The sequence below is a fragment of the Dama dama genome, chromosome 11 (genome assembly GCF_033118175.1).
Source record: "Dama dama isolate Ldn47 chromosome 11, ASM3311817v1, whole genome shotgun sequence".
NCBI lineage: Eukaryota > Metazoa > Chordata > Mammalia > Artiodactyla > Cervidae > Dama > Dama dama.
The window spans coordinates 5,430,752-5,450,963 of record NC_083691.1 but is presented as its reverse complement, the minus strand read 5'-3'; the positions used below and the strand labels follow the sequence as shown (position 1 = coordinate 5,450,963).

Genomic DNA, 20,212 nt, shown 5'->3' with positions numbered 1-20,212 from the left:
GAAGAGAAGTGCCAGGGAATCCACAAGGAACCTCAGACTAAGGATTCCTGATGTCTGGCTTCTCACCAGCCAGGTATGGAGGAGGGGCCAGACCTTGAGGGAGCGGGTGGGTGCTTCTGAAAGAGTCACTCAGAGGGAGAGAGGTCTTTGTCTCATTTGTTAAACAGACCAGTTCCTAACCCGGAGGCTTGAAGGCTCACTCCGTGGCAGCGTAGCTGCCCTGCTCAGCACTTTACATCAGTGAGACATCAACTCACTGACTTCACAACAGCCCTTGGAAGGTGGACACTAGTATTCCTGTGTTACGAGAGGAAAAAAAAAAAAAAAAGACTAGGCCCAGAGAGGCCAAGTGACTTGCTAGAGGTCCTGCGGCTAGTTGGTGGCAGAGCCCCAGGTCATCTCCCATTTGTCTGACTCTGGAGCCCCCAGGCTGGTCCCACGTGACCAGAGAGCACACACCCCACCCAGACGGCTTCCTGTCCTTGGGAGTCTGTGGACCTGCTCCCTGGGGGGCTGCAGGGTGGGCCTGGGGCTTCCCAGGGGCGGGAGGGGGCTCCATGCTCGGAAGGAATCCCGTCTTCATCCCAGGCCTTGGCTGCTATAATACATCATGACACCAGGGCATTCACTTCTAACTCTGCTGATTGCCCTACACCAGCGGCTTCCATTTGAGCCCAGGCCGGGTCAGCCCTTAAAGGGCTGTCAGATTGGTTTCCTCAGCCAGGGAGCCCCAACTCAAACCCCGAATCCTCCAACTCAAATCCCTCTTGGCCTGCTTCTCTCTGGGTTGGCAGCCTCTCTTGCCCTCTTGGTCCATGTACCGCCACAAGGGCTCCCAGACCTCACAGCGGGCAGGAGGAAGGCTCCCCCCTACCCAGAAGCTCTCACCCACTCTTCCTTCCAGGGGAATGCCCCCCAGGACCCCTAGGCCAGGCCTGGAGCCCTGTTCTATGATCCTGAAACACATCCGCATGATGCTTGCAATCATTCACACATGTCATTCATTTAATCCCTGCTGAACTATGACTTTGTCCGGGGGACAGGGACGCACGTGATGTGTTCCCTTCACTACAGCTCCAGGCACCTCACGGGGCACCAGGAACTATTTACAGGTTGCCTGAAGCTGCTACAGTGATCCCATCCTCCACAAAGCTCCAGGCAGCAGAGGCCACCTCCAAGGGGCAGATCCATTACCAACCAATTCATTACCCCTCCCTCCAATGGAAATCAAGTCTTACGGATTGAACAGTCCTGTGCTGAAGCCAAATTCAAGACTAATTGAAAAATGTCAAAACTCAGCCTGCCAGTTTAACGAAATGCTAGCACGGAGGGGAGGGGCTGGGCTCAGCCCCGCCCCCAGTGGACCCAGAATGACGCTGTCAGTGACGTCATCCACCCCATCAGGTGCCCGAAGAAGCCTCTGGCCTGGGCTCCGCTGTCTGGTCCATGGGACCAGATCCAAGCCGTCCAGGCCAGTGGGGTAGGTGGGCCTGGCTCCCCGGGCTCTGGGCTGCTCAGATGGAAGCTGGTCAAAGCAGGGGTGAGTCAGGGGCCCACCTCTGGGCCTCTGGCTCGGGGCACAGCCGAGGCCAGACCTGTAGGAGGACTACATTTCCCAGAGTCCCCCAGGTCGCCCCCAGAGCGAGCCATTGGGAGATTTAAATAGCCCAGGCCCAAGGCATCCAGGCCCCAGCTGTGGACGCCTTCCCGTGGCTCCATTGGCGCTGGCCGGCACTGGGGGCCTCGATTGGCTGCCCGGCTGGCACTGACATTCCCCAGGAGCCCGGTGGCAGCCGGAGGTAAACAGCCATGTGCAGGCCTGCTCTCTATATTTAACAGCTGCCGAGGAGCCGGCAGGGAGGCAGAGAGCAGGGGCGGTTCCGGGCGCTCCCGTCTTCAGGGGAGAAGGGCCTCGCAGCCAGGCTGGTAGCGGCCCTCGGCGGGCGATCGTCACCCATGCCCGCCTCCCAGAGCCGGGCCCGGGCCCGGGACCGCAGCAACGTCCTCAACCGGGCCGAGTTCCTGTCCCTGAATCAGCCCCCCAAGGGGGCCCCGGAGCCCCGAAGCTCGGGCAGGAAGGCCTCGGGCCCCTCACCGCAGCCCCCAGCCCCTGGGGACGGGGCCCGCGAGCGGCGCCAGTCCCAGCAGCTGCCCGAGGAGGACTGCATGCAGCTGAACCCCTCCTTCAAGGGCATCGCCTTCAACTCTCTGCTGGCCATTGACATCTGCATGTCCAAGCGCCTGGGGGTATGCGCCGGCCGGGCCGCATCCTGGGCCAGCGCCCGCTCCATGGTCAAGCTCATTGGCATCACGGGCCACGGCGTCCCCTGGATCGGGGGCACCATCCTCTGCCTGGTGAAGAGCAGCACGCTGGCCGGCCAGGAGGTGCTCATGAACCTGCTTCTGGGTGAGTGTGCCCGCCCATCGTCCACCACCCACCCTGCCGGGCCTCGGGGAGGGAACCAAACCCACCCCACCCATGCCCGGGCCAGCGGGACCCCTCAGAAACCGACAAGGACAGTCTAATGAGGTTAGCAGGAAGGGTGCCCCAGAAACAGGCAAGCCTCCAGCTTGGGGAAAGAGGGAGCTGAGGATGTCCAGACTGCAAGGTAGGGGCCTTGAGAATGCAGAGCCCCAGCGGGAACTTCTGAGGAAGAGCCCTGCCCTGGGCAAAGCACATTGCTGCCCCAGAAGCAACTTGCAAGGGGTGCTGGAGGCCTTGAGGGACATGTCCAGGAGTCTGGCGGGTGCCCTGGAGTGGGGTATCTAACCATGTCACTCCTGTCCCTTGGACTGGTCCTTGAGTTCCTAGGCTGCTTGCAGGCAGCAGTTGGGAGCTGCCCACCCTCCCCCATCACCCTTCTTGACTCAGGGAACCTGAAAGCCCCCTGGGATCCCTGGGGGGTGCAGGGGTCCAGTCTGGGGCTCCCACCCGCTCAGGACCTCCTGGAGTGCTTACCTGCCCCTTCCCTCAGGGAGTCGCTGGAGGAGAGGACCTGGGGAGCTCTGATTTGTTTGCAAAGTCTTTGCCACCAGCGTCTTTCGGTCGAGCACTGCCCTGTGCCAGGTGCCACGTGGGCCTATGTGGAAGGCAGGCCCTCCCCTCTACCCAGGAGGTGATGCCCAGCCCCCGTCTGGCCCACCCTCCAGGCGCCTCCAGATCCCCCAGGTGCTCGGGCCCCTCTGCCGCCACCCTCCAAGCTGGGCCGTGTTGACCTCCGGGCCCTTCTCAGCACAGCCACCATTTGGGACACAAGTCGGGGGGTGGGGGGGGCATGGCTCAGGCCAAGCCAACACTGACAAGGGGTACCGGTACTGAAGGGGTGTGGGTTGGACCCCTGAGAACTGCCATCCAGGAGAAGTTACAGTAACTGTGAGTCTTCCTGCTCGGGTCTCAGAGCATCTGGGGTGTGCTGCTGGTGGGATGTGGGGAGGGCGAAGTAGCAGATGTTCGTGCAGGAGATGCCGGGTCTGGTACATCTGTGTTTTCTTGTTCTTGTTCCTAAATGATCCACGTTACTTGCTGTTATTCCCAAATAAACAGTCACAACGTGGCTGCTGCCCTTACCGTTCCCACTTCACAGATGAGGAAACTGAAGCTCCTGTAAATAAAGCAACCTGGCCAAGACTTCAGAACTTGAGATTTGCACCAAGTCCTGCCTGACATCCAGGCCTGTGCTCTTTCCAGGCACCCGGAAAGCCCTGGGCTTGGGATGGAGGGACAGAGCACGGTGGCCCAGGTGCCAGGCCGGGGGGCTTTGGGGGGCAGTGCAGAACCGTGGTCTCGTCATCTAGTGCCCGTTGAAGACTCAGACAGAGCAGTGACTCAAGAAAACTGGGAAGGAGGGGTGTGGTCAGGTTGCCTGGTGTCCAAGGACGGGTGTGGGAAACTGTCCTTGAGCCTCTCTCTCAACCCAGCTCTCTAGACCCGTCCGCATGGTCCGTCCATGTGTGATATTGGAAGTGGTGAAGCTGTGTTGGTGATTTATTCAACACTTACTATGTGCCCGGTTTTTCATAAACCACATCATCACATGTCATCCTCACCACAACCCCCAGGGAGAAGCTGCTATGCTCCCCATTTAAAGAGGGGAAACTGAGGCACACCAAGATGCTTTGCCCTCGACCATGGGCTAGTTAGTGATGGAGCCAGGACTGGAACTGACACAACTCTGGCTGGTCAGGACAAGGCTTCTGGCTTTTACCAGCAACCAGATTCTGTGGACACAAAGTTGTTTGTTTCATAGGACAGAGAGCAGGATTCGAGAAATCTCCCTTCTTGAACAAGAAGGACAGTTGTTTCTCAGTTTTTAAAAACATCATTTAGTGAGCTTCACTTAGGTACCAAGTACTATGCCATGAATGTCTTGTATTTCATGATGTTAAAATCTTTTTACTGATTGTATAATGTAAATTTCAATATACCCACTACACAGATGAGTTAACTGAGGCTCAGAGGAGTCGAGGGATTTGTCCAACCCCACTTATCTGTAAGTGGTAGACCCAGGAACCAAGACAAGTCCTCTAGGCTGCAAACCCCTCGCCTTCCCGCTCACTTTTGGCCTGCAGGTCGAGCAGACCAGTCCACATTGAGGAGATACCTGCAGAGAGGTCTCCCTTTTACCAGCACCTTTTCTGGTGTATCCAGGTACCAAGACCACCGAGGAAAAAAGAGCCCAGCCCAGAGAAACTGCTCAGAGCAGGCGGGGTGGTCTGTGGGCCTGCATTCTTGGTGGGGATGTGGGCCCAGGAAAGCAGCAAATAACCAAGGTGGGTTGATCCCACAGCTCTGACCTGACCCACCAAAAGGGGCTGCCCACACTGCCTTCTGCCCAGGGATGACAGACCATCTTTGGGGCACAAACTGCACAGATCAGTCTATTCTTTAGTCTTTGGGGCCCTGGGCATGGGGGCAGGGGCTTTCAGCCCTGGAGATCTGAGGTTGGAATGGACTTGTCCTGGTCCTCACTCTGACCCTTACTCACTCTGGTCAAGTCAGTTCCCATCGCTGAGCCTCAGTTTCTTCATCTGTACATGGGGCATCAGGGCTGTGGTGGGGATTCAAGAGGAGCAGGCACAGTGGGTGGCAGGTGGACGTGGACACTGCAGGGCCCAGAGGGATGAGGGGCCCAGCCCAGTCCTGCCTGCCTACTCTGAGCACCAGGCATCCAGCAGAATCCTGAGGGCAGAGCCTCCATGGTACTGTTGGGACCTGGGCTCTCCTTAGCCCCAAAGGGGAAAGCTCAGGAGCCTTGGGAAATGGAGCTCCAGCCATTGGACCCAGAAGAGTCCCAGCTGGGCTGGGAGGAAGTCCTCCTTTCTGCTCCCCGAAATCTGCCTCCCTTGTCGGGGGCTATGATGTGTTGCACAGACTCTGGAAGCGTCAAAGCCAGAAGGGGGTCTCAGCAGCTGGCACAGGCTTGGCTCCAGAGTTGGCCAGACCTGGGTGGGAACATCCCGGCCATTGCTGTGGGAACTGGGGCAAGTGACTTGGCCTTTCTGAGCCTCATTTTCCTCATCTGTCTAATGGGTTGCTGGGATACTTCCCTGAAGAATTACACATGGCACATACCCACGCCAGTTAATGCTTGTGGACGGCAGTGAGCATTAGCACCCTCATCACCACTGCCATTTTCAAAAGAAGTCCCAGGTCCAGGGCCGATCCAGGTCCCCTCCAAGCTCTAGGCACCTGTGATGTGACCTGATTCCCCCCTTTGTCCTCTCTCTGCAACTCCTGGCTTGATGATCCCAAAGAGGGCAGGTGATGGGGACCAGAGCCATTCCTGTTCACCAGACCCATCCTGGTTTCCCCCTGGGCCCATCCTCAGTAGGAAATGGTTTCCATGTCTTATTTTCCTGATCTATAAAATAATCCTTATTGAAATGTCCCTGATTATGAAAACTATATATTCCTTTTTTTCTATGTCATTTTTTATTGTGGTAAAATAGACATAACCTAGAACTTACCATTCCAGCCATTCTTTAAGTGTACACTAGTATGCAGTACAGGCTTCCCAGGAGGCTCAGCGGTAAAAGAATCCACCTGCCAATGCAGAGGACTTGGGTTCCATCCCTGGGTTGGGAAGATCCCTGGCAGAAGGAGATGGCAACCCACTCCAGTATTCTTGCCTGGGAAATCCCATGGACAGAGGAGCCCGGCGGGGCTACAGTCCACAGAGTCACGAAGGAGTCAGACACGACTTAGCGACTAAACAACAACATTTAGTACTTCACATTGTTGAGCAACTGTCATCTCCAGAACTTGACGGTCTTCCCAAACTGAACCTCTATGTCCATGAAACACTAACTCCTCACTGCCCCTGCCCACAGCACCCCGAACCCACACTTTCTGTTTCTGTGAATCTGCTTCATCTAGGGACCCCGTGTCGGTGGGCCCATAGCACCCCGCACCCACACTTTCTGTTTCTGTGAATCTGCTTCATCTAGGGACCCCATGTCGGTGGCACCGTACAGAATCTGTCTTTTGTGTCTGACTTATTTCCCTTAGTATCCTGTCCTCAGGGTGCATCCATACTGCAGTAGGTGTCAGCATCTCCTTTTTTAAGGCTGAGTGATACTCCATGGTGTGGATGGACCACGTGTTGTTTATCCAACATCTGTTAGTGGACCCTTGGGTTGCTTCTAGATTCTGGCTACTGTGAATAATGCTGCTCTGAACACGCGGGTACAAGTATCTGTACATGTCCATGCTTTCACTTCTTTTGGGTGTACACCCAGGAAAGAATTGCTGGAACAAATGGCAACCCTAGGTTTAATTTTTGAGGAACCCCCAGGCTGTTTTCCACAGTAGAAATACCATTTTACATTCCTGCCACCTGTGCACAAAAGCTCCAATTTCTCCACAAGTGTTCTTGGCCAACACTTTTTTTTTTTAATAATAGCCGTTTTAATGGGTGTGAAAAGTGGTGTCTCATTGTGGTTTTGATTTGTGCTTCCTTGGTGATAAGTGGCGTTGAGCAGCTTTTCATTATATATCCTTACGATAAGGAGAATTCAAACCAGGACAGATGACAAAGCAAGGGAGGCATTCCTTGGTGGTCCAGTGGTTAATCCTCCAAGCTTCCAGTGCAGGGGGTGAAGGTTCAATCCCTGGTCATGGAACCAAGATCCTGCATGCCTTGAGGCCAAAAAAAATTTTAATTAAAAAAAAAAAAGAGTGTCTCCCTTAAGGCCCTTCCCCAGGAATAACCGTTGCTACGGTTTAGGTCATGGGCCTCTGGATGTTTCTCTTTGCTTCTAAAATGACCTCCTGCCGTGTTTCCCCAGCTTGGCCTCATTCTCACGGCCCTTTCAGGCCTGCTGGGCCACATACCTCCCATCTGGGCCCCCCTGAATCCCTTCACATCAAGCAGGAGGGGTTCAGAAACCAGAACCAACTCCCTCAGCCTAGCATCACTCCCCGGCCAACTCCCCACAAGCATCTCACAGCATCCCCTCCCCCCATGCAGTCCCTGCTCACCAACCCCCCAAATAATCTGTTCTGTCAGCTCCCCGACCACCGGCCCCCCAGCCCCTGCTCTGGGGGACAGCTTAGGTGACAAGCCCTCCACAAGGCTTGCATAGCCTGTGCCTAATTGATGGATATTTAGACTGATCCCAAACCCTCACTGTCGGGAGCACTCCCTCTAGAGATGCCAGCTCAGTTCCGCAGAGGGAGAACATTCTCCAGCCTTCCTGCAGCTTCACGTCTCATCATCTCAGCACGGTTCTGTGAAAAGATCCCTCCAGTTGGCCTCTGGCCACCCCCAGACAGGGTCAGGGCCCCCTTGTAGGGAGGGGAGCCACTGGCGGGGGGGTCCTCTTCTATGTCATCCCACCGCCCCAGCCAGGCCTGGTGCCTTTAGACTTCTATCTATACCACAATTTTGCTTTCCTTGCACCCAGATGGTCTTCTGAGATGAATCAAGCTGCTTTAATATCTGGGTTCTTCAGGTGAGAATTATGGAAACCTGCAAAGTTTTAGAACTCACTTAGAGTCATGCCGGCCAGGGGGAGTTAGGGACAGACCGGGACACTCATGTCAGCCCCCCAACCCTGGGCACCGAGGGCTGGGGCAGGGTGTCTGGCTGAAGGCAGGGCCGCTGTGGTCAGGAGAGATGCCATGTGTACACACACACACACACACACACACACACACACACACACCGCTCACACTAACGGAACAGAGGTCCCAGTGCCAAATACCTGGAGTGTTTCTGCCTCCTCTCAGGGTTTCCCTTCCATCAACCTCTCTGCTCACTGCCCACCTCCTCAGAGCTGTGTTCTTCTAGAACAGTGCACTGATTTTTAAAATAACTAAAATACACATGACATAAAATTTGCCATTTTAACCATTTTTAAGTGTCCAGTTCAATGGCATTAAGTTGTACAACCATGCCCACCACCCATCTCCTAAATTTCTTTCATCTTCCCCAGCTGAAACTCTGCACCCATTAAGCACTAACTCCCCAGCCCCCTAGCATTCTCTAATCTACCTTCTCTATGAATCTGCCTGTCCTAAGGACCTCATGAAAGTGGAATCATGCAGTATTTGTCCTTTTGTAAAAATAACTTTTTTAAAAACGCGCACAAGTCACGCCCCTTCACGATCAGAAAAAAAAAAAAAAATGATAATGCAGAATTACAGAAAGACAACAAAAATGAGCCTCATCCTTCCACCCACTGAGAAGCACAGTTAACATTTAGCGTAGTGCCTTCCAGACTTTTTTCACCGCGTATAGACACATTTACATCTTAATTTTACAAAAACAGCATTATCCTACTGTAAATCTGGTGTGGTCATTGGCCTTTTCCACTTAAACCCCAGAGCTGTCCTTCCGTGGCTATAAATACACATCTGCTTTATCATTCGCAGCGGCCCCAGAGCGCTCTGTCGTCTAGACTTGGCCACAGTCTGGCCCATCTGTCTCCAACTCAAGGGCATCGGGTTGGTGCGGGGTTTTCAGCATCACAAAGGATGCTGCAGTGGACATCCTTGACCGTGAATCGTGGGGCACATCCCTAACTATTTCCCAGGGAGACAGTCCTACCCATGGAAGGGCTGAGTCAAGGGAGGCCTGCTGTAGAGACTTCTGAGTCTGAATCCAAAGCCCTTCAGAAAGTTTAGACTGATTTACACCACCCCAGAGTGCTAACTGGGCTGTTTCTCTGGTTCCTAGAGGGAATGGAATGGGGGATTAGAGGCCAGAAGAGTGGCCACCCCTCCTCCCAGCCCCAGGCAGTAAGACATGTCAACACTGTCTTTTGCTCCTTGCGGGGTCCACAGCTGCCCCTTCCCCCACCCCTGCCCGCCCTGCCCTGCTGCTGAACTGGTCCCATGGTGGGCATCTCAGTGGGAGCAACCATGCTCGAGTGGCCAGGAGGGACCACCCCAGTAGCCCCCACCCCCACCAGAGTGGGAGAGAAAGTGGGAGCCAAGGCAGGTTCTTGTCACCTCTGAGGCACCCGCACCGCAGGTAACAGTTGTGCTTCCTGCGAGGTCATTTAGGGCATCTGAGCCACCCGCCCGGTGAGAGGGGCAGGGAGTGCAGATTGTTGGTGGGGCCCAGCCCTCCCTGCAGACCAGGCAACCCTCAGAGTAGCTTCTGGAATGACCCCCAGTTCTATCAACGAAAGGAGGAAGCTCAGAGGGAGGGCTGTGCCAAGGTCATGAAATTCACAAGCGGCCAACCTTGAGGCCCGCCTCTGATCCTGGAGCCCACGGGCCCAGCCTCTGCCCTACTCGATGGCGGTGAGCGGAGGCCCAGGGAGGTTAGGCCACCAGCCCGGGTTACACAGCGCTGCGGTTCTGGCCCCTGAACTTGCTCCCAAGCGGACCTGTCCCCACAGGGCGGGGAGCCCTGCCTCCCTCCCAGTCCAGAAAGAAATATAGGTCAGGGACCTCAACCGGCCGTGTGAGCAGAATTCACGGAGCCTTGAGTGACGGAGCCATTTGCTTCTATTTCTGGGCGCCAGGGTATGTGCTGACCTGTTAGAATCACAGCCACAAGCAGGCTGGCCATGGTGCTGGGGGAGGGGCAAGCAGCCTGGGGGGGCAGTGGGAGGAGCTTGCGGGGAGGCCCCAGGGCCATCGGCTCTGCTGGGGAGCCGTCCCCCACAACCTCCCCACACCCAACCCTCAAAACGCAGCGGCAGCAATAGTAGGGGGAGAGACCGCAGGCTCACCACACCTGTAAAGAGGCCCCCTGTCTAACTTACTGCCCCCGCCCCGTCATCTGGCACCCTGCCAGCCTGGTTCACCAGCCCCAGGCCTGGCCCTTGCCTCACATACTCAGGAAGCAGTGGGACCCAAGACCTACAGGTCAAGAGAATGAATGAAGGACCCCGAAGGCCCAGGGCGGAGGGGCAGTTTTCACTTCATTGTGGCCTCAAGGGACAGAGGCAGCCGAAAATAGCAGATTTCCAAAGGCCCAGATGTGGGGTTTTCAAATCATGGCACACAGCCAGCCTCAGAAGCCTCTCGGGGGCCAGGGGAGGGTCCCCCATTTCCAGTGGCCCCAGTGACAGCCATGGGGCTACTTCTCTCATCCTTTCACATCCTGAGTCTCTGTGGATGCTTATTGTACATGCTCAGGCATGTCGGACTCTTTGCAACCCTGGACTGCAGCACGCCAGCTTCCCTGTCCCGCGCCATCTCCCAGAGTTTGCTCAACCTCGCGTCCATTGAGTTGGTGATGCCATCTAAACCCTCTCATCCTCTATTGTCCCCTTCTCCTCCTGCCCTCAATCTTTCCCAGATCAGAGTCTTTTCTAATGAGTTGGCTCTTCGCCTCAGGTGGCCAAAGTATTGGAGCTTCAGTTTAAGCATCAGTCCTTCCAGTGAATATTCAGGGTTGATTTCCTTTGGGATTGACTGGTTTGATCTTGCAATCCAAGGGATTCTTAAGAGTCCTTCAGCACCACAATTCTAAAACATCAATTTTTTGGTGCTCAGGCTTCTTTATGGTTCAGCTCTCACATCCCACTGATACATGACTACTGGAAAAATCATAGCTTTGTCTTACATTGGGAAAAAATGTTTTGCTGCTAAAAAAAGTTTGAAAGGTGTGGGCCTAGCTCGATTCCTGGCCCATCGGTCTCGACAGTCCTCGAGGAGAGCTGGGACACCTGGCCTGGGGGCGGCGGGCGGCGAGGCAGAAGCCCACCTGGCCTCCAGCCTCCACATCAGACTGAAACCCTGTGCCCAGCTCCCTGGTCGCAGGCAGCCCGGGGAGGAGCAGATGCTGCACCCCGCCCCTCCTCCTGGAACCCAGAGGCTTCCTCTGGGCACCTCTGCTGAAGTTCACACTCATCTGGGAAAGCAGATTCATGCCAGCGAGAATTTGCCAACTTGTTGAGCCCTGGTTTTCAGCTGAGAAACTTGGTCACTAATTAGATAGACAGCCCACATGGCTCAGACTATAAAGAATCTGCCTGCTATGTGGGAGACCTGGGTTCAGTCCTTGGGTTGGGAAGATCCCCTGGAGAAGGGAATGGCAGACCACTCCAGTATTCTTGCCTGGAGAATTCCATGGACAGAAGAGCCTGGCAGACTATAGTCCAAGGGCTCACAAAGAGTCAGACACGACTGAGCGACTCACACACACACTCACACCCCCCACATCTTCCTAGTGGCCAGTGTCTGGTTCTGTCTAGGGGCCCCATCCTGGTCCACATCAGTCCCACCCCCAAGCCACCAGCCCAGGGCGCTGTGACCTTCCTTCAGCTGCTGAGGGTCTCGGAACCTGGGCCAGATCATTTTGACGCTGATGGGACCTCAGAGGAGGAGGCCCTTTTGCTGGTGCACCTGCTCAATAAGGCCCAGCCTCCAGGGTCTGAAAGGCTGGCTCAGGCCAGGCTGGGGCTTTGGAGTAACAAGAGCAGCCGTGCCCTAGACCAGCATGTACCGGGCTGTTTTAAGTACTTCGCAGGCACTAGGAGCTCATCTCATCCTGCGAGAACCCTTGTTACAGGTGGGCAGACTGAGGCTCCAACAGGTGAAGGCACTTGATGAGCCGAGGAGCTGGGACTCGAACCCCACCTGTGACTCTGAAACCTGCAAGTTTAACCCCTTTCCTGTGAACTGCCTCCTCCGCAGGTGGAGACAGCCTGTCACGAGGTCAGGGAATGGCCTTTGGGCTGGAGAGGACTGGCTGCCTCCTCTCAGCCTGGCCTCGTCCCTCCGCTGCTCCGTTGGGCTCAGGGTCCCTGGGGGTCAGATGCCACCACCTTCCTCCAACTTCCACCTGCCCTTTTGGTCCCCTATGTCCTGCTGGGACTGTGGCCCCCATATCCTGTGGGCTCCAGATGCTGCCAGCCTCGACCTGGGTTAGCAGCCTGCATGCTGGAAGGTCTGAGTGCCTGGGAACAAGTTGCCATGGGAACACGGTGTGGAGGGGGCGGGGCATGCAACAAGGTGGGCTCCCTCCCTTAGGCTCCTCCCCCCACCATGGACCGGCAGCCTCTGCATCCACCACTTCGTGCTTCTGCCCCCTCCCTGGGTGGTCCAGGATGGGCAGACATCAGCTGGCCCTGTGGCTAAGGAGAGGGGCAGACCCCGGGGAGGCCAGGGCTTCAAATCCCCAACCAAGAGCCCAGACTGCAAGCAGCAACCCTACAGAGGGCAGGAAAAAAGGAGTCCTGTTCTGCCCAGGCAGCACTGTGTTAGTCCAGCCCAGGGACCGCCAGATAAATACCCCGGGGCACCCCAGACGCTGCAGCTGGGCCAGTTTCAAAAGCAGGTTACAGAACTGTGTGTGTGGAGCACATTACAGCTTTTATTAAATCAATGCTCTGTAGGTGGAGAGAAGGTTCCGGGATGGTGGCTACCTCTGGGTGGCAGAATTACAGGCGATTTAAAATTTATTTTCTCTCCTATTCTGTAAGTTTTCTACAGTGAACATCAACTGTGTCATTTTTTTCCCAAAGATTTTTTTTTCCCGTTTCTGAGCAAGAACAATTGCAGGGCAACACTTTCGGTATCTCCTGTAAATTTTCCAGGAAAGCCACAATACCAGGCTGCTCTGATCTGTCGTTTGATACTAATCTTCCACCCTTCTCTGGCCCTCCCTGTGTGCCAGACACTGGGGGGGCCCACCTCGTCCGGTCCGCTGGGACATCCCTGTTTGAGCCCTGAACCTCTTATGTCCCCCAAGCCCTTCTGTCCCAAGCACACCCAGGACAGTCAGTCACCCTGCAGGCACCGCGCCTCACCTCCTCTGGAGGCCAGGTAGTTATGATTTTGTCTTAGAGGTGAGAGAAGTTAGGTGACTTGCCCAAGGTCACAGCAGGCTCCAAGGTTGGGACTCAAACCCAGGTCTCTGGGACACTTGTGAGCCCCCACCTTGGCTGCCTGGGTGAAACCAGGGCCTTGGCTTGGGGCCTTCGGCTAAGGGCCCAGAGAAGCAGAGCACCCTCTCCAAGGCCACACAGCGGGGTGCTGGTGGGGGCCGAATGGACAGAGATTCCCGTCTCCCCCAAGGCTCCCCAAATGGGAAAGAGCCCACCCCTCTGCCCCAGGCCAGGACTCAGCTAACATGTGGAGACTTGCCCTTCTGTGTCTGATGCTGGGCAGAAGCCAGTGAACAAAACAGACTCGCCTTGGCCCCGCCTCCATGAAGGGATGACGCGAGGGAGGGAATGGGAGCCCATGCGGAGCTGCTGAACGCAGCACCCAGCGCGGCGAGGCCTTAGGGTGACGGAGGGGAGCAGAAGTTCTGAAGCCCGCTGCAACGTGGATGGGCCTCAAAACATCATGGTACGAGAAAGAAGCCAGACCCGAAAGGTTGCACATGTATAATTCCATTTGTATGAAATGTAGGGAACAGGTGAATCCGCAGAGCAGAAGGCAAATCAGGGGTTGCCAGAGGCTGGGGGAGGGAGCATGGGGACCGATGGCTTGATGGGGACTGGGTTTCCTTTTGGGTGATGAAAACGTTTTGGAACTCGATAGAGGTGGTGTTCGCCCAACATTGCGAACCCACTACATGCGGCTGAACTGTACCCTTAAAAATGGTTAATTCTATTAATAGTTACTGTTAGTTGCTCAGTTGTGTCCAACTCTTTGTGGTAGCCTACCAGGCTCTTCTGTCTGTGGGGTTCTCCAGGCAGGAATACTGCAGTGGGTTGTCATTTCCTCCTCCAGGGGATCTTCCCAACCCAGGAATTGAACCCAGGTCTCCTGCAATGTAAGGGGATTCTTTAAAGTCCAAGCCACCAGGGAAGCAATTGTACACATGAATCTCACTTCGACTTAGAAAAGATGGGTATGGTGACATCCTGTTCTTGGGACTGGAGGGGACATCAGTGAAGTTCTTTGGGAAACACCAGCAGCCCAAGGCCCCTTTGGTCAGGATGAGATTCTCCAAGGTGCCCACAGTGGCCCATGAGACCCCTGCTCACCACTCTCCCAGTCAGCACCTTTACCTGTCTGAACATCCCAGGGAGGCCTTCGCTAGTGGCTCAGCGGGAAAGAGCCCACCTGCCAGTGCAGGAGATGCAGGAGACGCGGGTTTGATCCTTGGGTCGGGAAGATCCCCTGGAGGAGGGCATGGCACCCACCCTGGTATGCTTGCCTGGAGAATCCCATGGACAGAGGAGCCTGGCGGGCTACAGCCCACGGGGTAGCAAGTGTCAGACACGACTTAGGGACTAAACCACCACCGCCACATCCCAGGGAAGTATGTTCCCGGGAGAGGGAACAGCCACAGGCGAAGGCCCCGAGGTGGGAATCTTGCTGGGAGGTCCGAGTGGCCCCAATGAGGAGGGAGGGAAAGTGTGGTGCTGACGACCTGGGGACCCCCTCTCTCCCGCCCGCAGCCCTGCTCCTGGACATCATGACGGTGGCCGGCGTGCAGAAGCTCATCAAGCGGCGCGGCCCGTTCGAGTCAAGCCCCAGCCTCCTGGACTACCTCACCATGGACGTGTACGCCTTCCCCGCCGGGCACGCCAGCCGCGCGGCCATGGTGTCCAAGTTCTTCCTCAGCCACCTGGTGCTCGCGGTGCCCCTGCGCGTCCTGCTGGTGCTCTGGGCCCTGTGCGTGGGGCTGTCGCGGGTCATGATCGGCCGCCACCACATCACCGACGTCCTCTCCGGCTTCGCCATCGGCTACTTCCAGTTCCGCCTGGTCGAGCTGGTGTGGATGTCCTCCAACACCTGCCAGATGCTCATCTCCGCCTGGTGAGCTGCCCGTCCGCGGGATGGCCCGTCGGAGGACACGTGGCTGGCAGGGGAGGGGGGAACCGGGCCGCCCCAGCTCATCCCCTCACCCCCATCTTGGTTGGAGGCTGGTGATGTCCAGTGGGCCTGCCAGTGATCGTCCCATCCCTCCCACCGTGCGGGGCACCCCCTGCCCCCTTAATCAGACTCTGAGTCCCTCTGTAGATGGGCTGGGGCCCAGCCACAGGGACAGCCCTGCTGGGCTTCTGCTATGGAGGCTACCAGGCCAGAACCACGCGGGGGGCCAAGTCTCGTCTTCTCCTTTCATCACCACGACCGTTGAGTTCCTGGCTGTGCCCACCTCACCACAGCACAATGCCCAATGAAATACCCACAGCCCACCGCCCAACACAGGTGCCATTGCCATTAACGGTCACCGACAGCTTACGTAGGGCAGCGCTTTCCAAAGGGGGCCCCATTGGACACCAGCCTGCAAGACGCCTTGGGAAGAAAAACGGTCTTGTGGTCAAACAAATTTGGGCAATGCTGCATACACACTGGACGTCCACAGGGTCCGGGACTGTCATAAAGGCTCTGACAAGTCCTGCAGAAAAGCTTCTTGTCAAACCTTGTTTGATCCTTGTTTCCTAAACTTATTTGACCACAGAACCCTTTTTTCATGGAACAGCTAGCAACCCTCCAAGGAACTGTGTTGCTCCAGGGGCGTTTGGGGAGATGCTGCCCAGGAGCAGAAGGGCCTGAGGCGTGAGCTGGCCTCTCCTGGTGCCAGACCCCAGAGCCCGGGGAGACCAGGTGTCCGGGCCACTGCCTGCGGAAAGCCTTGGGCGGTGCTGCTTTGGCCCCCAGGGGCCGGACTCCGTGTGACCTAATAGGTCGTGTCCAGGTCAGCCGTGCCGGATGTGCAATTCACGTGACAATACAGATGACATGCAGACATCTCGCCTGTGTGGGTGTTTTTCCTTCTCTGATGCAAGTTCCCAGGTGGGAGAGTCCCTGTTAACTTGGGGGTAGAAGCCGATTCCTTTACCCCAGTCAGGCCGCAGGGTCAGGTGGGCAGGGAGCAGTGGGCTCCTAGGGCCGGGTTGCCCTTCTCCCTGAGGTCTCTGCTAGGGCTCCCTCCATCCCCAGGCCCTGCACTGGCCACTCTGCTCCGGGGCCTGGTTCTGATCAGTTTGGGAAGCCCCCACCATGGTGCCAATGGAGATCTCCCCTGGGGGCCAAGACCCCCTCACCCCCCGCTGGCCAGGACCCTGCCCCCAAGGACGTGGTCGGTACCAGGACAGGGGAGGCGGGAGGAGGTAGACATCAGTGCCGACCGACCCTGGGTTCCTGTCCTGGCTGCTGTTACGGAAGAGCCACGGGCGGGCGGCTTAAAACCACCGTAGCATGCTGTCTCTCAGTTCCGGAGGTTAGGAGTCTGAACTCAAGGCGTCGAGAGGGCCACGCTGCCTCTGAGACTCCAGGCAGAATCCTTGCCCACCTCTTCCCTGGTGGCTCAGACTGTAAAGAATCCACCTGCGATGCAAGAGACCGGGGTTCAATCCCTAGCTGGAGAAGATCCCCTGGAGAAAGGAATGGCCACCCACTCCAGTATTCCTGCCTGGAAAAGTCCATGGATGGAGAAGCCTGGCGGGCTACAGTCCATGGGGTAGCAAAGAGTCAGACACGACTGGGTGACTGACCCACTGACCCTTCACTTTTACCTCTTCCGGTTTCTGGTGGTGGCTACGTCACTCCATGCTGTGCCTGTCATTTCGGGGCGTTCTGCCCTCATCTGTTGTCTGTCTTCTCTTTCTGTTGGACTAGGGCCTGCCCCACTCAGAATGGCCTCATCCTAACTTACATCTTAATCACGTCTGCAAAGACGCGGTCACGTCCAGACGTGGTCACATCCGTAGATGCTGGGAGTCAGGATTGCAATATCTCAGGGAGACACGATTGAACCAGGCAGGATCCTCTGGGGGAGAGACAACTTTCTCTCGCTGCCGCCCCTCTGGGAGAGGACAGAGATGTGGCCCAAGCCAGTCTAAGGGACCAGCTGCTGCTGCTGAAGGGCCCAGAGCACCACCCCCTCTGCCAGGCCCAGCCCTCCGGCCTGAATACCTTCTTCTCCAGCGGCAGATCCCACACCCTCAGGGGTCACGGTCCCCCAGGGCCAACCCCTGTCCTCCACTATCTCCCAGAATTTGCTCAAACTCATGTTCACTGAGTCAGGGATGCTATCCAACACTCTCATCCTGTGATATCCCCTTCTCCTCCTGCCTTCAATCTTTTCCAGCATCAGGGTCTTTTCCAATGAGTCGACTCTTCATATCAGGTGGCCAAGTATTGGAGCTTCAGCTTCAGCATCAGTCCTTCCAATGAATATTCAGGGTTGATTTCCTTTAAGATTGCCTGGCTTGACTCTCAAGGGTCTTCTCTAACACTGCAATTCAAAAGCATCATTCTTCAGCGCTCAGCCCTCTTTATGGTCCAACTCTCACATCCATACATGACTACTATGATGAAGACCCTCAACTTCCAATCTTGAACGCTGGCTGATCCGCGGTCTTCAAAATACATTCTGCCTGCTCCCACAGACGCTCCTGGGCGGCACGTCCATGCGATGCTGAGCAGAAGGGGTGAGGGTGGCTTCCTTTGCCCCTCGCCCCCACCCTCGGGAACCTGGGAGCCTGTCATCGGGGCGAATCTGGCTTCAGCTTTGAACAGGGGACACACTCCAGCCATGCAAGGCCCACGCCTCCAATGGGCCCCCAGGGCCTCTGCCTCTGCAGGGGTGCGCGGTGGCCTTTAGAGTCTTTAGGATGAGGAGGGGTTTTCTGAAGAACGGAGGGCTCTCAGCAGACCCCCTAAGCTCAGGGTGGGTATTAGAATCCAAGTGCCTAACAGACAGTTAGGAGGACAATCTCCCTGGAGAGGCAGTGCGCAGCTTGCCCGGGAGAAACATCCTGTCCTGCAAAGTGTTAGCAGCACTGGGGGCTCAGGCCAGGGCCAGCGCTGACACAGCAGTCACCTCTCCGAGCCTGGTGTCCTGAGCTACCAGACGGGGCTGATAGGGGTCCCTGTGGGGTCGTGTGTGACTCAGGGGTGCTCCCCACGAGGGGGTGCCTGGTGCAGGGTCCACCCTGCCATACCAGAAGGATCCCGCTGGCCGGGGGGAACCTGCAGGCGCAGAGCCAGGGATGGGGGGCAGGGAGGGGCCTGTGATTCCTTCAGGGACACCCCGTTCCTGGAGAGACGCAGAGCGCGTGTGCTCGCTCACCTGTGGTTAATGCACTTCGGTGATCGAAGCCAACAGCCGCTCTCACTTTCTTCTGGTGAATCATAATATTTGATTCTTAATGGTAAGCCCATTCTGCATACCTGGGATAAACCCTACGTGGCGTTACTCTAGCCCTTTCTAAATATCACCGAGTTGGGACTTCCCTGGTGATCCAGGGCTTAAGACTTCACCTTCCAGTCCAGGGGCTGTGGTTTTGATCCCTGGTGGAGGAGCTAAGATGCCACATACCTTGGGGCTAAAGAAACAAAAACATAAAGCAGAAACAATGTTGTAGCAAATTCAGTAAAGACTTTTAAAATGGTCCACATCAAAAAATATCTTAAAAAAATAAATATCACCACATGGGGTTAGACAAAGATTCTGTTGGGACGTCCCTGGTGGTCCAGTGGTTAAGGCTCCATACTCCCAGTGTCGACGACACAGGTTCGATTCCTTGCGGGGGAAGGGGGAGAGCTAAGATCCCACACGGCTTAAAAAAAAAAAAAAGAATTTGTTGAGAATCTCTATCCACAGGGTGTGTGCATGTTGTTTCCTCGATTTGTTTGTGCCCACTTCGGTTACCAGGGTGAAGTCTGTATGGAGCCGGTATTATCTCTTTTTTCACTCCTCCGCCTCTGTCCCTCATTCCTAAGCTCTCAGAGATCAGCCTGTCCGTGGAACTGGCATTCAAGCTCATGACTTGGGGTGAGGCCAGGAGGGGGTTTATGGCTTCCTAAGTCCTTCACCTGCCTCATCGCGCTGATTCCTCGTCATGACCTTGTCCCTACTTCACAAGTGAGGAGACTGAGGCTCAGAGAGGGAAAGTCATTTCTCCAAGATCACTCACCTAGGATTTGGCAGTCAGGATCAGAACCCCAGTGGCCCCAGTGGCTTCGGAACAGAGAACCCTCTGGAAAACAGAAACCCAGGACACCCCACCAACCTTGGAGTGAGGCTGGACTGGTGAAGTGTCGGGCACAGGGGTGGGATGGCTTCTATCGTTCTTTTTTTAAAAATATATTTATTTTTATTTATTTGGCTGCACCAGGTCTCAGTTGCAGCACGCAGGATCTAGTTCCCTGACCGGGGATTGAACCTGGGCCCCCTGCATGGGGAACTCAGAGCCTTAGCCACTAGACCACCAGGGAAGTCCCAGCTTTTTCCTTTTTGTAACAGAGAATCCAGTCCCACTGTGCCAGACGGCCTCCTGTGTTGTCTTGGCTCACCCTTGGCCAGACCCTGTGGGTCCCGTCCAGACCGGATGTTGGATAAAACGGGAACATGATCCACCGGCCCCTGTGTAGCCACAAAGCTCAGCCTCAGTGTGGTGTGTCCTCCCCGCTTCCTCGCTCCCACCCATGCCCACCCTCAGGCCTGCGGGCCCCCACCTGCCCCTCCTGGAGCCTGGAGTTGGTCCTGAACTTGCCCGGTGCCCTCCTGCCTCCCGGCATCACCCCCAGCTGTCATGGACAATGTGATCACTTCCCAGAACACAGAAGTTCACCCGAGTTTTTTCATCAAGGTCACTGGGATGGTGAGCCAAGCGGGGCTTGGGGACAGGCTAGGGGTGGTCTGGGCAGGGTGATCTTGAGGAAAGAGTGCACACCTGGGAGTCAGACCCTAAGGGCCCTAAGTCACTGAGCCCTTCTGAGCCTCAGCTTCCCCCTCTCTAAAATGGGGATAATGCTTACCTTGCCTAAAGCTGGAGCATCCAGAGCTGTGTGGTACAGGCTGGCACACGGAAGGGTTGAGAAAGGAAGACACGCCTCTCA

At 56.1% G+C, this 20,212-nt stretch overlaps 1 protein-coding gene across 1 annotated transcript; it reads left to right on the top strand.

The window, feature by feature from the left end:
• The first annotated feature begins 1,412 nt into the window (after nt 1-1,412).
• Nucleotides 1,413-16,107, top strand: PLPP7 (phospholipid phosphatase 7 (inactive)). Its single transcript, XM_061154380.1, has 2 exons — nt 1,413-2,407; nt 14,818-16,107. Exons 1-2 carry the CDS (start codon nt 1,957-1,959, stop codon nt 15,180-15,182), a joined length of 816 nt encoding a protein of 271 aa, XP_061010363.1. The 5' UTR covers nt 1,413-1,956; the 3' UTR covers nt 15,183-16,107.
• The last annotated feature ends 4,105 nt before the right edge of the window (nt 16,108-20,212 follow it).